The sequence below is a fragment of the Telopea speciosissima genome, chromosome 1 (genome assembly GCF_018873765.1).
Source record: "Telopea speciosissima isolate NSW1024214 ecotype Mountain lineage chromosome 1, Tspe_v1, whole genome shotgun sequence".
In the NCBI taxonomy this organism is placed as follows: domain Eukaryota; kingdom Viridiplantae; phylum Streptophyta; class Magnoliopsida; order Proteales; family Proteaceae; genus Telopea; species Telopea speciosissima.
In genome coordinates this window covers 27,203,417-27,224,435 of record NC_057916.1, presented here as the reverse complement: position 1 = coordinate 27,224,435, position 21,019 = coordinate 27,203,417, and the positions used below count along the sequence as shown (strand labels likewise).

General features: G+C 39.1%; 3 protein-coding genes across 3 annotated transcripts; all 3 read right to left on the bottom strand.

Moving 5' to 3' along the window:
- Nucleotides 1-983: 983 nt before the first annotated feature.
- Nucleotides 984-9,297, bottom strand: LOC122669463 (transcription factor MYB3R-3-like). The gene is made up of 8 exons (XM_043866234.1): nt 9,137-9,297; nt 8,584-8,759; nt 8,054-8,105; nt 7,658-7,715; nt 4,369-4,463; nt 4,156-4,259; nt 3,323-3,451; nt 984-2,360 (listed from the first exon to the last, which is right to left on the bottom strand). Exons 2-8 carry the CDS (start codon nt 8,724-8,726, stop codon nt 1,259-1,261), a joined length of 1,683 nt encoding a protein of 560 aa, XP_043722169.1. The 5' UTR covers nt 8,727-8,759; nt 9,137-9,297; the 3' UTR covers nt 984-1,258.
- A 4,035-nt stretch (nt 9,298-13,332) lies between these two features.
- Nucleotides 13,333-15,478, bottom strand: LOC122669453 (pentatricopeptide repeat-containing protein At4g11690). The gene is made up of 2 exons (XM_043866224.1): nt 13,647-15,478; nt 13,333-13,615 (listed from the first exon to the last, which is right to left on the bottom strand). Exon 1 carries the CDS (start codon nt 15,446-15,448, stop codon nt 13,739-13,741), a length of 1,710 nt encoding a protein of 569 aa, XP_043722159.1. The 5' UTR covers nt 15,449-15,478; the 3' UTR covers nt 13,333-13,615; nt 13,647-13,738.
- A 1,521-nt stretch (nt 15,479-16,999) lies between these two features.
- LOC122640339 (glucan endo-1,3-beta-glucosidase-like) lies at nt 17,000-18,814 on the bottom strand. The gene is made up of 3 exons (XM_043833533.1): nt 17,647-18,814; nt 17,135-17,507; nt 17,000-17,028 (listed from the first exon to the last, which is right to left on the bottom strand). Exons 1-3 carry the CDS (start codon nt 18,685-18,687, stop codon nt 17,000-17,002), a joined length of 1,443 nt encoding a protein of 480 aa, XP_043689468.1. The 5' UTR covers nt 18,688-18,814.
- Between the last annotated feature and the right edge of the window lie 2,205 nt (nt 18,815-21,019).

Here is a 21,019-nt window from a genome sequence, read left to right as displayed (position 1 = left end):
GAAGCGGTTCATAGATTTGAGAAATCATCTTTTTGCGTCATGAAAATGATAAATATATAGTCAGTAGCAGGCAAGTTTTTATTGGGTGATGCCCAAGTATCTAAATAATGGCCAAAGGAAAAGAAACCTGTTCTAAAAGGAGCTTTCTTTTCAACATAAATTCTCACAGTATATTTGGGTGGCAAGAAATGAATAGAAAAGAAAAGAAAAACATAAGCAATGATCTTTTCTTTTCTTGCAAACCAAACATACCCCAAAGACTTTTTCCCCTTTCTCCTGTTGAAAGAGCTTTCTGTACATTAACCAGCTGTATCAATGTGAATTTTTCAGATGGTTAGACCCAACATCCTTATTCTACAAGCACATGACATAAGACTGCCTTCTACGGCCAAAACATCTTCAGCCTTCAACTTCAGGATTAACTCAAACTTAACCACCAAGTCACCACTAGTAAAAAGAGACAGATTAGAAGCACTTTAAATAGGCATCATAAACTTGCTTACTTACCAAGAGAACTAACTAGCATAATATCTAACAGTAGAAAAAGGGAACATCAAGTTGACTGATGCATGTGTGTGGCAACATAAACTAGTGCAAAAACGAGGCTCAAGGTTAATTAGACTCAGCATTGAGATGTGTTGATGAAGCCTCAACTGACACTTAAAAACCTTCTTTTGATATCTCTCTAAAGACCAAAAAGTTTCCAATCAAAGACATGAAACCAAAAGTATGCACCATGTTGCAAGTGATCCAAATTTCTTAAATTACTATCATCTGCCCTAGAAGTTAGTATATAGAATAATCATCAATCAATGACAAACCAGTACATATGCTGCGCTACTCCATACATGCATGTACCATTTGTACTGATAAGGAGGCAGGTAAAAATGCATAGCTATCCTGATGCAAGTATTTTTATTTATATATCTAATAAAAACATGAATACTATAACGTATCCATATCACATACAGAAAGCATGAGAGTAAACAGACTCAAAAAATTTATATATAAAACAATGAGCAAATTGTGAACAGCATAAGCATGGCTGCAGTCAATTTACTTTTATGGCATGTTACAATTAGGTTGTGGTCCAAGTCACCAAGATCTTGAATCTACTTCTGACTTGATTACACAAGGAGAACGAAAATGCAAAAGAGATAGCATTAACAAACATTACATGGAAGGATTGTGCACCAAGAGTTCATCAATGCACTAAAAAGAATTACGTAGTTCCAGAATAACCTTGAAAATTACCCTACTAGGTGACCCCCATCTTTGTTGCATGTGAACAATCCTCAGTAGCATAAGGAGTCCCCTTAATTTCCAGATTCACAGATTTAGTATCACCATCAAACTTCTCTTCATTTAACGTAAACTCAAGTTGTTTTTCAACAGACTTGAATACTGCAGTACGCTTCGATCTTAACCGATAAGGAGGAGAAGCATTAAAAGCCTTCTTCTCACAGTACTGTCCCACACTACCATCACCGTGACAAGAAGGGCTCTCACACAAACTTCCACTTATAGATCTTGTCCATTCCAGACTGTTTCTGGTGCTTTCTTGTTCTTCCGGTGCACTTAATCTATCTTTGGCTTTAATTTCATCTGTTTCCACAATTTTCTCAGGGGATGGTGCAACATGGGCTTCTCTCTTTCTTCTCCTTAAGATAGAGGGAGTATCTGGGAAGCTTTTAGCAGCATTCTTTAGTATAGATTCTGGGCTTTGCCCACCTGAAAAAGAACCCTTCACACAAGGTGGAGTGAAGAAACTGATAGGTGACATAGTGGGGCTAGAGTTTTGTGACTGGTACATGGAGTAATACGTGTTAGAGAAAGCAGAATCCAAAGAATTACCAAACTCTTCTAGATATGGTGGCTTATAGTACAAAGAACCAAAAGTTGGAACACCACACTGTGACAGTGTTCCACCAACCTCATTGTCTCGGTCGATTTCACCATTGCTGTCATCCTTGGGTGTTGAATCAGAGTGACTACAGCTATTATCCAATTTCGATGCCAGTGGGTCACATTCAGCATCATCAGAATTAGTATTCCTATACGAAGATAAACATGCTGAAGCATCTGTGTCTATGACTGGTGGGCTTGAGGACTCCAACTGATCCTTGTAGCCTTCATCCAATTTACACAACTCTGCAACTTCTGAGGAAACTTGAGCAGCCAAGTCCAGTCCTTTACTGGAAGAAACAAAGGACTTCCCTTTAACTGCTGGTCTTGATAAATCTTTGGTACCATTTTGCAGTCCAGTTTTCGGAACTGGTGGGAGTTCTCCAGTGGCCAAATAAAAATCTAGTTTCTTCTTTAAGGAACTGTTCCAGTGATTCTTTATGGAGTTATCAGTCCTGGATGACAAAACCTGGTTGTTAATTCAAGATACAAGGTGAAGCTTTGTATGTTGAACAAAATCTAAAAGCATTCAAGGCATGGCAGCCGTCTAAACAGAGCCCAACCCACTAAATACATTTATCGAACAAATAAACATATGCCATTGAAAAAATTTACTGAGAAATAAATCAGTATGGTGAAGTAGTAATCCTATGGAAATTGAGGTGAGATAGTACGTACAGAAGTATCCTAGGAAACAACAATTGTAGCAATGACAAGAAATTTCAGAGTTTAGCATAAGACTACATATTTTGGTAACAATGGACTTAGTGTCCAACTGTGCAAATGGTAGGGGACAAGACCCACCACCAATCAATGGTGTTGAATAGTCATTTGATCGGAAGACATTAATGTAGTTTACTGATTTTTTTTATTTACCCATAGTCATCCTCAGTATTTATGGGTGGACAAATTCAAGTACCAGCACTAACACAGAAAAGCCAAGACAATCATGAGGTAGTAACCAATTTAATTCATGCAAATTTTCCACAACTTGGCCACACTTTCTTGATGATTAAAGAAAAGGTAGATTAATGATTCTGATGATCAAATTGAACTCAGTTATAGGGTAGATCTCCACGGGAGGCCAACAGATTATGCATCATCGACACTGAACATTTGCTAACAACACTGATTATTTGCCCAACATGTGACTGTTCTGCCAGTTGACCATCTTTATGGCCCACTTGGGGACCTCATTTGGTCAGAAGAAATGAAGTCAAATAATATGTTCGTAGGTTAAATGAAGTGAAATGAAAGTTTTAAATGGGGTGTTTTGTTGGAAGTAAAATGAAAAGAAGATTTGCCTATTTTACTTCACTTGAAATTTTCCATTCATATCATTTCTAACAAACAGAGCCTTAATAGGTACTATATATTTTCATTGTTTGAAACATTATATCAAACTAGAAACTGATACCTTCCAGGTAAAACTTTAGCGATTTCAGCCCATTTATTCCCATGTATCCGGTGAGCATTCATAAGTGCGAGTTCCTCCTCTAAGGTCCAAGCATCTTTTCTTATCATCGGATTTAAATGATTGTGCCACCTGTAAAATAACTTTAAGCATCAATTTTCCCTTTTTTTTTTAAATGCAAATCGAAGTCACAATAAAAAAAATAAATTTCCAACATGGTTATCCGTTCCCCCAACATATTTAGAAGCACATAAACATTAAAACAAAACAGAAAATACTCAAATTAACTTTTGAGGAAATTTCCTATAGACATAGAATATTCAAAAGTTTCAGCACCATATATGGCTTTTACATGGCCCGTGAAGGAAGGGTTTTCCGTGCAGCCCACACTCATTGTGCCACATGGACAGATGATTATGTGACTATTCCAACCATTGGACAGAAAGAACATGGTCTGGATTAGTCACATGGTCTCAAATTTCAGAGCCTAATTCAATCAAATGCCCCCTCCCCACGTATCAGCATGCATCTCCATGTATGTCCATGCACGTGTACTGGTAGTCTGACCACTATTGTGCACTCTCCCACAGTCCAGGACATTTCAAAGATCTATCTTGTCACTTTGAAAAACTTGTTTTGGGCTGAAATTTGAAATGTAAGCAGGGGGCCTTGGGGTTTACTTATTCACAAAATTTGGGTCCAATCTGAGCTGCTATGTGGCAGATATTGGGCCTCAGAGAAAGCCCTTCCCATGTGGGCCATGGGGAAAAAAAAAGAGAGCATAGAAATCACTAGACACGACTTTCAGAGTAGCCTTATCAGCTCATAAAAGTTACCTCTCCCGGCATTGTTTCCCTATCCGACCTGGCAAAGATTTTGCTATAACAGACCATTTTGTTGGCCCATACTTTGATACAAGTTCAATGATACTATCATCTTCCTGCAAACAAAAAGGAAAAGGGCAAAAGAAGAATCATAAGCAGAAAGTTAACATTTGAATCACAATTCAGTAAAACAGCCAACAGAAAAAGAAAGAATTGGCATCAGACCTCCTGAGTCCATGGACCTTTAACAAGCTCTGGATTAAGGACCTTTTGCCATCGATGCAGACACTGCACTTCCGACCTATCAGGGAAAAATTCAGCTGCATACACATGATCAATCAAAAAATCATATTACATACTGAACATTAACTCAAACAGAAATTACATACTAAAAATAATGCTTAGGATCCATGAAAGTATGCCCTTCCTTGGTTGGATAAATGAGTTTTCAGAGGATATTAGGAAATTTCTAGGTTTGTCTTGTTCCTCTTTTCACTTCATTTCAGAATTTTTTTTAAAAAGGTATGGGCCTTTACAAATTGAAATACAAACTTAAAGCAAAGTTGTAAAATTCATCTTGATTTCAGAAATTTCTCTGAGATTTTGGTTTCGACCGCCAACCGAGATGAGACACCTGTCCACAAATTTTCATTTCAGATTTTCCTGATTTCGGTCAATTTCCTAAATTTTCAGAAATATCCACAAATTTGGATCAATTTCCTGATTCCGTCAGGCCCAAGAACTGAATCCACACACAGCCCATTGGAATAGCATATCAAATAACATCTAAGAGGGAAGACTTGAACTCAACACCTCAATATAACTTCTCAACCACTAGGCCAAAGTAGTTGATAATGTCTGACAACAATTAATTTGCATGACTTATGTATATATGCTTCTTTTTCTTTTTTTTGTGGGGGGTGGGGGGGGGGGGGGGGGTAAAGACTAATGTATATATGATACATACATACATATATACATATATAAAACATACTGAAAAGCAATACCGATAAAACCAAATGAAATGACCGAAATATCCAAACTTCTGAGTTCGGTCCCTCCTTATCCATGGTTTTACATAAATACCTTGCCAATATGCTCTATCACCTTTCATAGCATCTTTTACTCTCTGGAGAGAGAGAGAGAGAAAGAGGAGAGATTTAATCAGGAAGGATACTTTTTCCTCTTGGCTCATTGAGCATGCTGCATTATGAGGAGTACCAGAGGATTACTGCTATGGTATTTCTGTATCAACCTATGATTACCCATATGTCATCACCATAAATGTTTTCTGTCCCGAAAATAATGGTGGCTTTAAAACCAACACTGAGATGATTTATGCCACATGGGATTGATGTAACAGATCGCGAACATCCAAATCTGGGGGAACCCTCTAGAATACTCACATGTACAGATGAGTAAAAGCAAGTACAAGCATCGAAAACATAAAAGCGACATCTTAAGAGGAAAATTTTTCAAACTTCTAAATGGGGATGATTTTATATTCCCTCAGCCTTGAAAAGTCAACATAATTATTTTAATAAAGGCAATTGAGAAGTGTGAAAGCAAATTTTACATTTACTTCTTCGTAAACTTTTCAATCTTTCAAAATGCAAGCTTTATTAGTTTATTTTATATTTTAATCCCTGGATGTTACATGTAAAATATTGAGTTTTTAATACATAAATATAGTGAAATTTGGTTTCCTAAGAAATTCTTATTTATGACCTAGTCAATGACTTGCCGCAAGGCTGAAATGCCACTACCTCGATTATGCTGGTATGTTGATATAGTTATTACCAGAGATACTTTGGCTACAAAGTAAATTGATTAGTGTAACATTTCTTGGTCTTTAATTTTGTGTCTCTTTGTTTTAAACTGTACATCAGTGAGCTTTTTCTTCTTCTTTATGATTTCTTTTCACATTTCCTAGGTCCATTTTCATTTCTTCTCTTTGCAGTTTGCCCAAGTTAAACATGAGCTACTAGAGGAATCCCTTACATAATTTGTGCATCCCAAAACTGAGCCTATTCATCCACAAACCACTATACTGTTTCACTTCAGCACAAAATTATTTACTGTCTTTACAGAAAGAATATAGTTTTAGACTAGTTACTAATTAACCACAGATGTTTTTCCAGTCAACACTATGGCTGTTTTGCAAGTATAGGCTGTATAGCTGGAGCAAATTAAGCTAAGAAAGTATATTTTTCAATTCGTATGAAATTTTCAAGTTTGCCAAAGGAAAATGGTATTTTCCTGGACAGCTGTCATAGAGAAAGTATCTACCAGTGTGACTATATATGAAAAAAGTTAAGGTGTATAATTTTTTTTTTTGGATGAATAATGTGTATAAATTTAATCTCACCGAACATGAGATTTTGAGCTCGCTTCTCTAGATATGTGCAACTTTTTCTACAGTTCTTAAACTGTTTCTATTAATAATCTACATCATTATAGTTTTTCTTTTTATTTTTGGTTTGGGAGGCTTATTGGGGATTTGAGGCATTAATAACTCATGATCAAGCTGTCATCACTTTGAGAGGCCAAATTTCTTGTTTAGTAGTTTCAGCGCAGACAAATGAACAAAAGGGGTCTCAATTACCATAGAAGTGTGGCAGTGCACTGAGCATGGGTCGAAATTTCGATGAAATATTTCGGTTTCAACACTTGTCGAAACGTAATGGCATGCAAATTGAGAGGTCTTCAATGTTTCAATTTTTCACCGAAATGGGCCATATTTTGGTGCCATTTTGGTCATTTCGGCCATGTTGATGCCATATTTTAGTGCCATTTCGGTAGTATATTCAGTTTCGATCAAGGAAAAACCCCATTCGAGACCAAAATCTTGAACCTTGGCAGTGACGATAACAACTTGTATATTGCAGTCACTCATCTGTCAAGTTTTTATCGTCAGCTCTCTGTTTGATTAAAAAGTATCATGTGTGTTTTGACAATCTTCTTTTCGCTAATAATAATAATGACAACAACAACAGTATTATTATTATTAGTAGTTGCAGTAGTAGTAGTATGACCGAGATGAGTCAATCCATTGATGTTCCATTACTAAGAAAAACTCTAAACTAGTTACACAATAGAAATAGAATAGCAGCATTCTTTGCAAATAGCGAGTTGTCTATCGTTTTGATTGAAAATTTCAGCATTACTAAAATGAATTTTTTTTTATCTTGTGAAATCCTTCATTGGTTCTGAGACTCATCACAGGTAATAGGTTGATCCCACTAAAAGATGGAAGTTGTTAGGGGGAAAAATAATTCAAATGGCTTAACAGAAAGATTAATATAAACAGCTAAACTTTGAGCAGAGGAGAACCATAATGGCCTCTCTAACATCACATCGTACATAGTGGAATCATGCTAGGCCAAGTTAATCAAATCCAAACCTGAAGAACAAAGTCAAACAAAACTAGGGCCACTATGGAAGAAACTTATCTCTTCAAAGTATTAACAACCATATGGGTAGCAGAAATACTAAAGAAGAAAATGAGCAAAACCTATTTTCTTCCAGCACTTTCCCCTGAACGCTTGAACAGCCTTTCTCAATGTTTCATCCTGTAGCAAGTTGCAAAGATAAGCGAACCAAGTGTTTTAGATACCCAAGAAATTAATGAGAAAAACAGAGATGGACAAGTACAAGCACGTTTTGCAAGACTATATGGAGAAAGTTAGTGTGAACCAAAACAATATGGTACTAGAAAACCTAAAAGGTTTTATTACTGAATCCCTCTTAAATATTGCCTGATCCAAACTGTCAACAACCAATTTGGACTTGCCCTACCCATGGTTACATCTGACAGGCCAGATGAGTAGCAACAATACTTGCATAACAGTCTAGCTGGACAGTGACATACAAATGGCAATATACAAAGGCTATCATTAAAGTTACTCACCTCCTGTGGAGTCCAACCGCCTTTTGCTCTCCTTATGGGACCAGTAGTCCTCCTGTATACAAAATAATACCACAATGAAGGGCAACACACAGTATACAGCTTTGAGCAATTTTAAACAGTGAAAATGGCATTATCATAATGCTAAGAACAGAAGAAACTCATGATCACAACTGCCAAAAATAATTCAATACACTTTAGATGGATTTACGTATTCTTTCCTACTCATCACCCAATTATAAGGATCATCATTCTCGGCCCAATGATTCTTATAAACGGACAGGAAAAATATTTATTTGAGCATGAAATAGAGGCTTGATTGAACCAATAAAAGTAAGACTTAGCTTATGCTTGTCTGAATTCCTGATTAGATACCGATTTTTGGGATGGTTCAATTGCAGTCAAACATATCCAATTCCCTGATAGAGTCAAATTCAGAAACTAAAAGTAATCTAGGTAATTAAACAGTCAACACTGATCTGCCTGTCGTGCAGTAGAAGGATGAGAAGTATGAACAGAAAAAAGAAAAGTACCGATGAGATGGTGATGCTGTATCAGGGCTGCAAATCCCTGGGGACTTCAAAGTGCTATAACTGCTATCGGAAACAGATGAGCTGGAAGCAGCAGCAGACTGTTTGTTCTCAAGACAATACTGCTCGATTTTCATCTCAGCCATATCCTTCTACTGTTGTCTCCAAAACGCAGCATCCTAAGAATGAAGAGAACCAAAAGGAACCCATTTAAAAAATACCAATCAAGATTAAAAACTAATGGAATAACCATGAACACAGAACCCTAAAACCAGAACTTCTAACACTAATAATCCAATCACAAAGAAATCCCATACTTCCCAAATTTCAACCGTCAAATAAGATATAGAACATAGATCTCGTGACCAAAAGGAGTATTAAACAAACTAACAGATACAACCAGAGACTAAAGATACAGAATTCTAGGGCTTCAGATCAAGAGAAACCAGAAGAACTAGCAGTGATGGACGAATCAGTGGCACAAGAATTCAGGAAAATTGAGGTGAAATTATCCAAAACGAATAAAATGTAATCAAGAAATAGGAAAGTAAACTACCTCTTGCTGCAGAGAAATGGCGGGAATCAAGTCGGAAGGTCGTCTGAAGAGGACGGGGTGCGAACCCTTGGGGCTAAGAAAAACTCTGAAAAGCTTTTCTTTGTTTCAAAAAACCTCGCCCGTTGAAAGCAAGACAGGTCGAAGAGCAATAAACAAAATTAAAAAAATAATAAATATTAGCAGACCATCCAACGTCTCAGTCTGCCTCCGTTAACGAAACCTCTTTAATGAGCCCCTAATATTCCGTTTTCTATTAACGGCTCCTGACGGTGCTTGTTAACGTTGCTGACAAAAGTTTGAACCTCAAACGGCACACTCCTTCCAGCCAGCGAGAACCCTTTTAAGTGTCGAACATGTTTAGAGCGATCGATGCTTCCTGGTAATCCATTTGATCGTGCGATACAAACTGAATGATCGACCTTTAAGTGGATCTTATGAAAGAAACATTGAGACTGATCGACTTTCAATCTGGTACGTCCAGATTGAGGGTTTTATTTTTTCTTTTTTAATTGAAAGAATCTTTTCTCGTACAAAGTATCAACTAATCATTGACGGCTGAGATATCGTTTTAGGCAAGAGGACAATCTAGAGTAAAGACTAGGCTATGGAGTGATGTGATTCGGTTCCGTTATAGAATCTCCCCTCAGGTTAGCTTTTTAGAGTTCGCCCTCAAGGCTCAAGCTTAGCCTTGGAACTTGGAAGGCAAGGGGAATCCATGGTTTTATCTAGTGCATGGTATTGGATTAGGTATTGATCACCTGCAAAAACTCAATACGAAATTGATATGGTATCGGTATGGATCAGTTGTATCGGATACATTTACCCCTGATTTCTCTTTTTTAAAAAAGACATAATTTTTTACTATTTTACCCTTTGTCCATATCGTGTCACCAATACAGTATTAACACAGTATCAAGATTGCCAACTAGCAAAACCTTTATGTATCGCCCAATACACACAATATGATACCAATACCTCAAACCATGGGGGTATCCCTTCCTGGGGCAGATCACGGTATGGGTACTAGTATAGGTCACCAATTGATATCGATATGATACGGATCGGCCAAATCATGCTAGATTGAATGATTTTATCCCTAAAATTCTGATACATTTTTTTACTATGTTATCCTCAATTTTTTTGTAAATCGACCTAATGTCGGATTATTATCCTCTCCAATTCCCTATAGCTCGGCAGTGCGACAGTGCTAGTATGGATGTCTGACATGTGGCAACTCAGACATCCAACGATCTGAGCTCAAACCGTTGGATGTCTGAGCTACCACGTGTCGGACATCCACACTAGCACTGTCAAGCCATAGGGAATTGGAGAGGATAATTTTCCTCTAATATCGACTAGGTATAGTATTGGCCATAACCCATTGGCCGATCCAATATTGATTTTTAAATCCAATCCGATTGTTAAAGAAATGCCACTATGGCCAGCCTTCCAGATTTACTGCAATCTAATACTTTTTCAGCTTTGCATCTGATCTAGGGATTTGGATCCTCTACGGCCACAGGCCGCTACGTGAATTTCATTCCAATCCAATGGTTGGTAGACAACTTCCTGGTATTTTGAATTTTGAATTTAGCTCATCTACCAACCATTGGATTGAAATGAAATCCACGAGGCGGCCTGTGGGTTAAGCGCAACATGATGCCCACTCAATCCCAAGGATCCAAATCCTTGATCTAGCCCCACTGACTTCCACACCCCCCCCCCCCCCCAACCTTTTTTTTTTACTTGGTTTTGTATACTCACCAATGTTCTTGGAATACTAGCCCCACGAAGGAAGAGGATTCAAACGTAAAAGTCTTTCAGATGTGAAGTGAAGTAAAGTGGGAAAAAAAAAGAGGTGAGGGGATAAAGATGCTCAAGCTGATAGTGTGGGGATCCTTTCCTATGGCCTCTCACATTCTGAAAATGTGGGATCCTCTCTCTTCTTTATTGAATTAAATCACATGCTTCACCACTTATGTGACCCCGTCATTTCTTTTGAGTTTCATTTTTGCAAGCATACTCCCCAAGCAATATACTTAACGTGTTAGCTACAACATTGCACGGGTCGCTACATATAGCACCTAGTATCTATCGTTTATGGCTAGGACAATTAGGGTATCTAATCCCATTCACTCCCTTAGCTTTAGTTTTTCAGTGTCAGTTTCAGCCCAATAGAGTGCTTTCGCCGTTGGTGTTCTTTTCAATCTCTTTGTATTTCACCGCTCCACGAGAAATTCGCTCTATGCCTACCAAACTCTAGCTTGGTAGTCTGCACTACTTGCTCAGGGTTGAGCCCTGAGGTTTGTGAGCCCCTTTGTTGAGAAAACCATTTTTCATATCGTGATTGATGTGGCATGGGAGACACTCTCCCTTAGAATAATTCTTGTTTGGGTAAATACTACCATACACGATCTATGTGGAGAGGCCTCTCAATACAGTCCCATCTATTTGAGCCAGTAGAGGGCATCTTAGTGAGATTATCCATTGGACAGGAAAGCCTCCCTCCCTTCTCCACGTTTCAAAAAATTTTAGCCATGTATCAAGTTATAAGTTCCATCTCCTTATGTGGTGGCCATGGTAGGAGTAGAACTTGTAATCTCAAGTTGAAATTACTCCAAAAGTATCAAAGTTGAAAGTACCTCCATATATCTCTGTGATAAAAATATATGGACAAAGTTTTCCTCCACCCATAGAGGACAGTTAACCCACCATCCTAGAGTTCACAAACCCCAACAGGGCTTTATTATTTTCCCAAGAAACCCTCGTGATGCCTTCTTCCGCTTTCTCCAGTCCCGCGATGAATGGAATCTCATTTACCGTGGGTAGAGGAAAACTCAATCCAAAATGTATTGCATTAAAAGTTTTCAAATTAATAGATAATAATAGATAATGATGTAGACAACATAATATATCCACAAAACTTGAATACTGATAGTTTTACCACACACAAAAAAAACCTTGAATACTAATAGAACTACCATGTGACAAATATTTAGGGCACCTCATTAAGAGTTTTTCTCCTTTTTCACTAGTAAGGTAAAGATTTACCTCATTCAAACTAAATGTCAATACCTTCATCAAATTGAGAGAATTATCTCTATTGAAGCATGTTTGGTTAGATATGGACTGAAGTAAAGCGAAGTAATTAAAGCAAAAACAAATAGACATTTGGTAATGACTGTCAAAAACAATTATTTTCCAAACTCAAACACATACAAGAAATGGTAATTAAATTTTACTTCACTTTTCAAACAAAATAGTAATGAAAATTTTTTTCACTTTCAAGTTTCAACCCTCCATATTTTGTGAGCCCCTCATTTTCATACCACTTTGCATAAACTCAACTTCCAACCAAACACTCTAATTGAAAGTTTCTTTTATAATTTCTTTCTCATTTCATTTCTTTTATTTTACCATGAAAATTCTTATTTTACTTCACTTCTAACCAATCAGGGTCATAGTGTCATAAACTCTTGCAATGATGGGGGCTTACCAATGGGGTGATGCATAGAATTGCATGGCTACTCCTGAATTTCCTCTTGGGGCAGGCTATGAATTTGGAGGTAAGCTTGCAGAGCTGTTGAGCAAAACAACTTGGGGGCTCAAACCTGGAGACAGGGAAATGGAAATATAATTGGGAGATTTAGGGATCCTTTCACCCTTAGTTAAGCTGCAAATATTTTGAGGAGAGCAACTATAAAGTTGAGTTCATGCAGAAGCTTAAAAATGAACTGTGCCTTCTGACTATATTGTGAAAGACCTAGGGATTATAATAGTATCCAGATGTGGTTGTGTGATGATAAGAGAAAAGAAGTCTCCTTTTTTTTTTTTTTAAATGATAGTTTTATTGGAGGAATAGCAGAAGAAGGGGCAAACAAGCCAATTACAACAACAGAGGCACAAAGGCCTACAAGAAGTGGGAAGAAGATTTAGATGACCAGCTTAGGAATTATGTGATGGCATGTAAAGAATAGAGATGTTTCTTAGCGCCAGACAAAACCAAATCCATTCCATATACAGGTACTTAACAAGCTATGTCTTGCGGGAACTTGAGGAAAAAGAACGAGAAGAAATGCAAGAATAATTTTTCTAGATCTAATAATGTTAACCTCAAAATAAATTGTCTTTGTTATAATTTCATCCAATCAATACATGCAAATAATGGACGTCCATGGGGGAGGAGAGAGAGAATGTTGACCAGTTAAATAAGACACTAATACAAAAGATTGTAATGTTACAGAGGCACTCAGCCTGTACCTGACATCGCAGTTATCTAACATCAATAAGTGAATGGGGAGAGGGATATCGTGAACAACACAGCAGAAACTCAAGGGTCTTACTTGAGAGCATATATACAAGATTTGGCAAATCGTTTATGGGTTCATCATTCTCAGCAACTCCTCCCAGTTCAAGCAGAGATGCATAAGATTTCATTTCATTACCTAATGTGATGTTTGATTAAGACTTCGAAACTTCTTAATCAAACATAAATGATGTAGCCATTCTGAAAGTTACTTCTTAATCAAACATAAATGATGTAGCCATTCTGAAAGTTACAGTGGTGAGGGACTTGGAAGTTCTTGGTGTTTTAACTGAACTCTATGCATCATTGAGTTTGGCTTTAGATATAGAACTATAAATTGAATCACATGGGTGCAATCCTGACTTCACCATCTTATCAAGTAGAAACTCAGCGTCTTGCCACTTCCCATCTCTGCAAAGAACATCTATGGTCAATTTGTAGCTAGCCATGTTTGGAATAATTCCTACCTCAAGCATCTCCTTGAGTAATATCAGGGCCCTATAAGCACTGGCTTGTTTGCAGTACCCATAAATCATCATATTGTAAATCACATCATTAGGCTTCAACTGCAACTCACTCATTGATTTGAACAGCTTTGATGCATCTTTCATATTTCCTATAGAGCAGAATCCATGAATCAAGACACCATAAGTATAAACATCCGGCACCAGACCAGCCTTTTCCATGGAGGAGTACATTTCAAAAGCTTTCCCCACATTGTCCCATTTAACAAAAGCATCGATGAGGATTGTATATGTTACTCTAGATGGAGATATGCCCCTCTCCTCCATTTCCCTAACAAGACGAGCAACCCCTTCTAAATTACCAGATCTACAGAAACCTGCAATTAGAACATTATAAGTAACCAACGATGGAGATTGACCACTTGATTTCATTCGATCAACTAGACTCAAGGCCTTGTCCAATTTCCCTGCTTTACAGAACCCATCAATCAGTGTGTTATATGTGATGGAATTGGGATTCAATTTTGCAGCCTTCATTCGGTGGAGCAATTTCTCAGCCTCCAACGGCTTCTTCTCTTGACACAACCCGCTAATTAGCGTGTTATAAGTCACAACATTGTAAGCAACACCTCTCTCACGCATTTCACCAAACATCTCGAAAGCTCTGGTCAAATTACCATCTTTGCCGTACTCATTGATCAACGAATTGTACGTATAAAGAGTAGGGAAAGCGCCCTTAAGCTTCATCTCCTCGTAGAGCTCGAAGCCCTCTTTCTTAAGGCCTTTCTTGAAGTAACCGTTAATCATGGCCGTGTAAGTGAACTCATTAGCAACCAAACCCATCTTCTCCATCTTAATGAACAACTTCTTCGCCTCTTCGACATCCCCCTTCTTGCAACACCCATCGATTAAAGTAGTGTATATAACAACATTCGGGGACCAACCCATCTCTTCCAATCGAGATAGAAGCTCGAACCCCTTGGCCAAATCGCCAACCTCACTGCAACCTTTAATCATTATTCCAAAACTATAAACGTCTAAAGAGATCCTACCCTTCAATTCGTTAAAGATGCGCCAGGCTCTTTCGAAGTAATTAAGTTTTAGGAGATGGGTGATAAGGTTATTGAAAGTAGTTGGCCTGGGCACAAGGCCATGCTTGATCATTTGATCAAAATGATAGAGGGCTTCTTCGGGCATTCTAGATTGCACGAGGGCAGTGATGAGTGCTTCATACAGGAGAAGAAGAAGATGAGCTGAATTCGGATTGGAATTGGAATTGGCTTGTGTTAAATAATGGTGGAGAAGAGATGGCAGAGACGAGGGAGGGAAGAGGGGGAGATTACCAGAGAGTAACTGTAGGAGGAGGGATTGGGCTTGGGGAAGCATATCAGAGGAAAGGAGGAGGTGCAAGACGACGGATGTGGTCTCGTAAGTGTGTTCAAAGCCTTGACGGATTGAGGCGTTGAAGAGTGAGAAGGCTTTCAGTGGTGGGCTTTTCACCATTCTTAGTACGAGTTTGAGAGCCTGCGGCGACTGAGACATTCCTGCTGATCTCTAGGAATTTGGAGTTGGGAGAGGTTGAAAGAGAGATCGGCTAGGCCCTCACATAGTCCCAGTCCCAGAACGCTGCTTGCCTCTTGTTTTTTATTTCGAATTTTATGAATTTGGAAAACCAGGTTTTTCGATTTGAGTTGTCTTCTTCAAAATCTGGTCGAACAAGTCAAACCTGGTCATAACGAACCATGTATTTTTATTTTTAAATATTAACACCATAAATGAAAGGGAAATTTACATCTACCTTCCTGGGGACTTACATTTACACCTAACTCTGTTTGCCAATAGTGATGACCTTGGTTTTTTTTATATTTTCTTTTTTTCAAGTTTGGTATCATTGGGTGTCGCATCTTCCACTAGTGAAGAGCAATTCATATTTATCTCGTTTCATCTTTGGGGATGTGTATATATGGGTTTTTAGGACTAACATTAACAAACACATTTACTAGTGAATTAAAATCCTCTGTCGTGCACCAATATGATGAAACTGAGATAAATATGAATTGGTCTTCACTAGTTTTGGCCAACATCGTCTATTTATGGAAGAGATAACCCTTTGAAACACATGTGACCTGTCCAAAGGGATCAAAAAATGTGTCTCTCAAAGAAAAAAGAGTTTTAGCAACACCGCCAATTTCGTTGTTAAGAGTCTCCTATAAATGCATTGGATTTTATTATTTGACCACGTTAAAGATGAGTTTTGGTTTAATCTTATATGTTCATTTATTTTTTTCCCAAGAGGGCCACAATCTTCTTGGAAAGTATTGTCCCTCAAGCATGCAGTTCATAATCTTGGATCAGATCGGTCGATATCGGCTAGATCGGATTGGAATTGGTTGAGATGGATCCCAAATCTTGACTGGTTCGATATCGATCCATTAGTGCAATCAAAGGGTAAAAATTAATATAAATTGATTTTTATTAAAAAGTAATGGTAAATCCATCCAAACTAATTCAAGACTATCTGAATCGATGTAGGCCAAGACCGATCCAGATCCGATTTTCAAGATTAATAATCATGCTCTGGATCACTATCCTAAGTCCTGACAACCACCAAGGCAAGCCATGAATTGGCGTTTATACGTCAATATCATTCATTATACTCATGGTTTTAGTGCATGGTATCGGACCAGATATCGGCCACCTATAAAATCGATATTAGACAAATTTGTTCATGATTTCCTTTAAAAACACGATTTTTTACTCTTTTACCCTCTGTCCGTAATGTATTACCGATATGATATCGACAGTTTGACACAGTATAAGATTGGCAATTAGCAAAATTGTTATGTATCACCTGATACAGGCGATACAATACCGATACCTCAAACCATGATTACACTTGTATCAGAGTAAACCAAGCGCCTCTTTCACTTTGTATTTCATTAAAGATTGTATAAATTATACAACATAACACAATTAAGTGTGGCCTCAGTGCCCCCAACTTCGCAAATGGTGGGAAAAAGAGGAAACAAATAGTTAGCTACCCAACCAAAAGAATAAAAAAATATCTTCAACAATATCTGGTGTAACTTGTACTCAAGCGACATATCGACAACTACCAAAACCTGCAAAAAAAGCAAGAAAAAAAAACAAAACAGAAAATTTCAGAACGATGGAAAGAAATGGGAAAAGGGTAGGGAGCTGAGGGGTAAGAGAGAAAGAGAAACTTACTGGGATCGGAGGTAGAGATGACAGCGCTGTGGGAGAAGTCGCAGTTGAAGTCGTGACGACCGTTGGCCTGGTAGTAAGCGTTCATGGCATAAGCAGCATGGGCCCTAACTGTGTTGGGATTGAAACAGCTCCCTCCACTTTGGATGGGCTTGCAATCCAATCCCAAGCTGCACACCCAGTTTAAGTTCGCCTGCAGCGCTGCATCGCTTGCGTCAGCCTTCGGCACGCACCATTTCTTTCCTCCCACTGGCGCCACTGGTACTCTTGGGTTCCTAGCTCCACGTCCACGTCCACGTCCACGTCCACGGCCACGCGGAAGAGGAATGGGACCAGTACCAACGCGAGGAAGGTGATGACCACCTCGACGTTTCTGCTTTACCAAATTTCCAAAAACAAAAAAAAGGGAGATCACTATGAATCTCGCAGGATTAGAAAAAATGAAGTATCATGAATCCGACCCCACAGATAGATCATTAACGGGATCACTGATTTCTTATTATTTATTGGATTACCTGCGAACCAATCATAACCCCTGCGTCGTAAACTGGAGTGAAATCCGGTTGGAAGAGACCGAAGTTTCGCTCGGCGATTGGACCCGGTTTGAGATTCTCATTGAACAACGCGAAGATGTAAGCCTCGATCTTCCTTCCAGGCATCAATGGGGTGCCTCGACCGGAAGTGACGTGTCTAACGACACCGCCATTGTAAGACATGGCGCTTTGAACGCTGACGCCCAACTGGCCGGGTTCTGCCGCTGATGGCCACCCAGTCTCCGCCGCAACAATGTTGACATCACCGTAACCCAACTTCTTCATCGCCGAGAAGACGGCGTCGAGCTGCGCATCGAACATGTTTCTGTAGGTGATCCGTGTGAACTTGTCGTAGAGCCCATTGTTCCGCTTGAAGAGCGCGAAGTTTAAGTTCTGTGCGTTGTAGCCAAAATATGGGTATGGGTTGACCATAAAGGGAGATTTGGTCTCTCTAAGGAATTGAAGCATCGGAGCCAAGACGCCCCTGTCCCACCCAGTTCGGAAGCTGCCGGTGCTCGGTGCGTCGAAGGGGTTAAGGATACCTAGAGAATGAGGCGTGGAGACCTGAATGTTGTTGATCCCCGCGAGTGTAAGGGCTGAATGGAGGGTTTTCAGGGCCGGCACGAGCTTGCTAATGAGGTTATTATCGAGGGAATGCAAGATCTCGTTGCCAACGGCGATACGATTGATGAGGGTTTGGGGGTGGAAAGGGGAAATGTGGTTAGTGACCCAGGCGCGAGCTGTGGGGAGGTCAGTGAGGGAAGGGATATCGCCATTGGGGATGGTGACGGTGACGGCAATGCCAGTGTTAGCGAAGGCTCTGAGGTAATCGGGATTAGCGTCAAAGAGCTTGACCCTGTCGATAATGGTGCGTTGTTTGAGGAAAGCGGCGACTTGGGCGGGAGGTGGAAGGTTGTTTCCCAGGGTACCGTAGTTTACACCGATTCCGGCGGCAGAGTCATGGACGAGAAGGGCTGAGACGAAGAGGAAGATGAGGGGGAGAGGCCCACCGGTCCTTGCCATGTTTTAGGATCGATGGGGGGAGGGGGGATATCGGTGACTTTGAAACAGGGGGAGCATTGAGGTGTATTTGTAATGGGTAATGTGGAAATAATAGAAAACGAATGAATGGAGAGGATAAAAGAATGGCTCAGAAGAGGGAAGAGAGATATGGGATTCTCTGTTACTGTTAGGGGACCAATGGTGGAGCGAAACAAATGGAGGAAAGTGGGCTACTTCTTGTAAGCGGGATTATATTTTATGGTTTACCTTTTTTGTTTATCCATTCTCTCCCCCAAAATAAATTCTTTGTATAGAAGAACAACTAGAAGATGACACATCATTCTCAAACAAATGAAAACGGGGAGGAAATTATCCAGATCGTCTCCACCAACTTGGCGTTCAACCCCTCTCTAACTACCCATTCAATAGTGAATAGGACTTAGACAAGCATCCCCAGGTGTTGGGATATGTGTTCTCTCTCTCGTTGGATGGGTGGTTGAAGAGAATTGGATTGGATGTCAATTCGAATAGTTTTTCAATTCTGTTTGATTCAGCTCGGTTTATAACAAGTTACACTGTATTCAGTACAATTCAAAATCTATGGTTTTTAGTTTAAAACCAAAACTGAACTGAATGAAATTGAACTGAATTTTTTGTTCAGCTTTGTTCAATCCTAAATAGGTGGTTACGATTTCGGTTCCAATTCTAAATTGACACCCTTAGTCAGGCCTGAGGCCATTGGGGCATGGTTTTAAGAATTAGAGTTGGATTAATTAAATCGACATGTTCAGATTGGAAACAGCAAGTCAGATCCTGATTCCAACCAATCCGAATCAACCCATCTATAGTGGGTTTTTAGGGTTCAAGCCAATTCCAACTGAATTAAAATCAACTTGATCCTGATCCGGATCCCGAAACTGAGTAGGCTGGGCCCTAAAATAAGGGTTTTTTCGCTCTAATGTCATGAATACTCATAACCCCAAAGAGGCAAAGAAGAAGCTCCTCAAGCACTAAGCAAAACCGTAAGACGCCTAAGAAGAGTTGATGCTTTCCATCTCATAGGCTCTTCTAGGGGTGACGGGTGAAACAAGGCTGGGCTGGGCCGGGTTTTTCAAAACCTAGTCCAACCCTAAGGTCGGGTTAGTTCCCTTAACTTAAGTGTAGCCCCGCCCAGCCCACGATCAGACAGCTGGGACATCTTGGCCCAAGTCCAACCCTGTTGGTTTCAGCCCAGCCTGGCCCTAATGGACTCTGGTTGGGCCAGGTTGGCCCCTATATTTTCTGAAGCCCACAACTGTAGGGTTTATCGAGGCTTAGATGTTGCTTCAAAGGCATTGTTGATGCTAGATGAAATGCTTTCCTGGTTTATGCTTTTTTTTTTTTTATTTTGAGCCTGGGTTAAATCAAAGTATCAATCACTTTGTCCATGAAACACCTAGGTAAAACAAACCAAATAGTGTATCCCAAACCTTATGAATGTGAACTGTGGCCATGCACACATGAACACAAGCAAGTAGGTTCCACATTATATTATTGCCATTACTTATATTGATACCTCTTTGAGCTATCTTACCACTACCAATCGTATTTATAGAAGGCACAGGTATCATTCCTTGTAAGGGTGTAAAACGGGACGGTTCCTTATTAGTTCTGGTCCAAGGGGGTCAATCTTATAACCTGATTCCAATTCCCTAATGATTTTAGACCTCAAAATCTCACACACTCAAATATAAATGTTTCTTTGACACATAACCCTCAATTTTTCTTTGTAATTACGACGTAATCATATCTAAGGTATAACTATTAAGTATTAACTAATCCTAAATAAGTAATATGCATCTTAAATGGGTCCTGGCTGTTTCGGTTCCAACCAAATCCTTATCGATCTTTCTGTTCTAAATCCATTTTGGAATCTTTCGAAAATTTCCTAAAGCAAGTATCTTAAGGATTGAATCAACAATCATATAATGGGGGATTTAGTGTTTTAATTCTATACAATTAGGTCGAATCAATATCATGTAGTTCTTTTTCTCTTTGAGTGGGTTGCTTGTAATGTATAGTGCAACTCTTTACAACATTAATAACATTCCTAATTAATTTCAAAGTGGGCAAGAGAATTCTACTTGGTCGCATTGTCTCTACACAAGCATTTGGACCAATGGATGAGCATGCCTAGGTATCTACCTAGGGGGGCAGAGGTGTCATCTCACGGTGCCTTGTGAGAGGGCGTAGGAAACACCACCAAGTGGAGATCTTTTTCCCTTTAAAAGTTTAATTTTTCTAGTTATTCTTTTTTTTTGGTGTACCCTATTATTTATGGGTTAAATACGCGTACCCCCTGTAATGCACCCAA

What these genes read in the sequence shown, in the direction of transcription:
- LOC122669463 (XM_043866234.1), bottom strand. Translation starts at nt 8,726, where the DNA reads ATGGCTGAGATGAAAATCGAGCAGTATTGTCTTGAGAACAAACAGTCT. An exon ending in GCGGTTGGACTCCACAGGAG is followed by an intron (nt 7,716 to 8,053) that starts GTGAGTAACTTT and finishes AACTTGCTACAG; the next exon opens with GATGAAACATTGAGAAAGGC. An exon ending in GGGAAACAATGCCGGGAGAG is followed by an intron (nt 3,452 to 4,155) that starts GTAACTTTTATG and finishes GTTATTTTACAG; the next exon opens with GTGGCACAATCATTTAAATC.
- LOC122669453 (XM_043866224.1), bottom strand. Translation starts at nt 15,448, where the DNA reads ATGTCTCAGTCGCCGCAGGCTCTCAAACTCGTACTAAGAATGGTGAAA.
- LOC122640339 (XM_043833533.1), bottom strand. Translation starts at nt 18,687, where the DNA reads ATGGCAAGGACCGGTGGGCCTCTCCCCCTCATCTTCCTCTTCGTCTCA. An exon ending in GGGTTATGATTGGTTCGCAG is followed by an intron (nt 17,508 to 17,646) that starts GTAATCCAATAA and finishes AATTTGGTAAAG; the next exon opens with CAGAAACGTCGAGGTGGTCA. An exon ending in CATCTCTACCTCCGATCCCA is followed by an intron (nt 17,029 to 17,134) that starts GTAAGTTTCTCT and finishes CTTTTTTTGCAG; the next exon opens with GTTTTGGTAGTTGTCGATAT.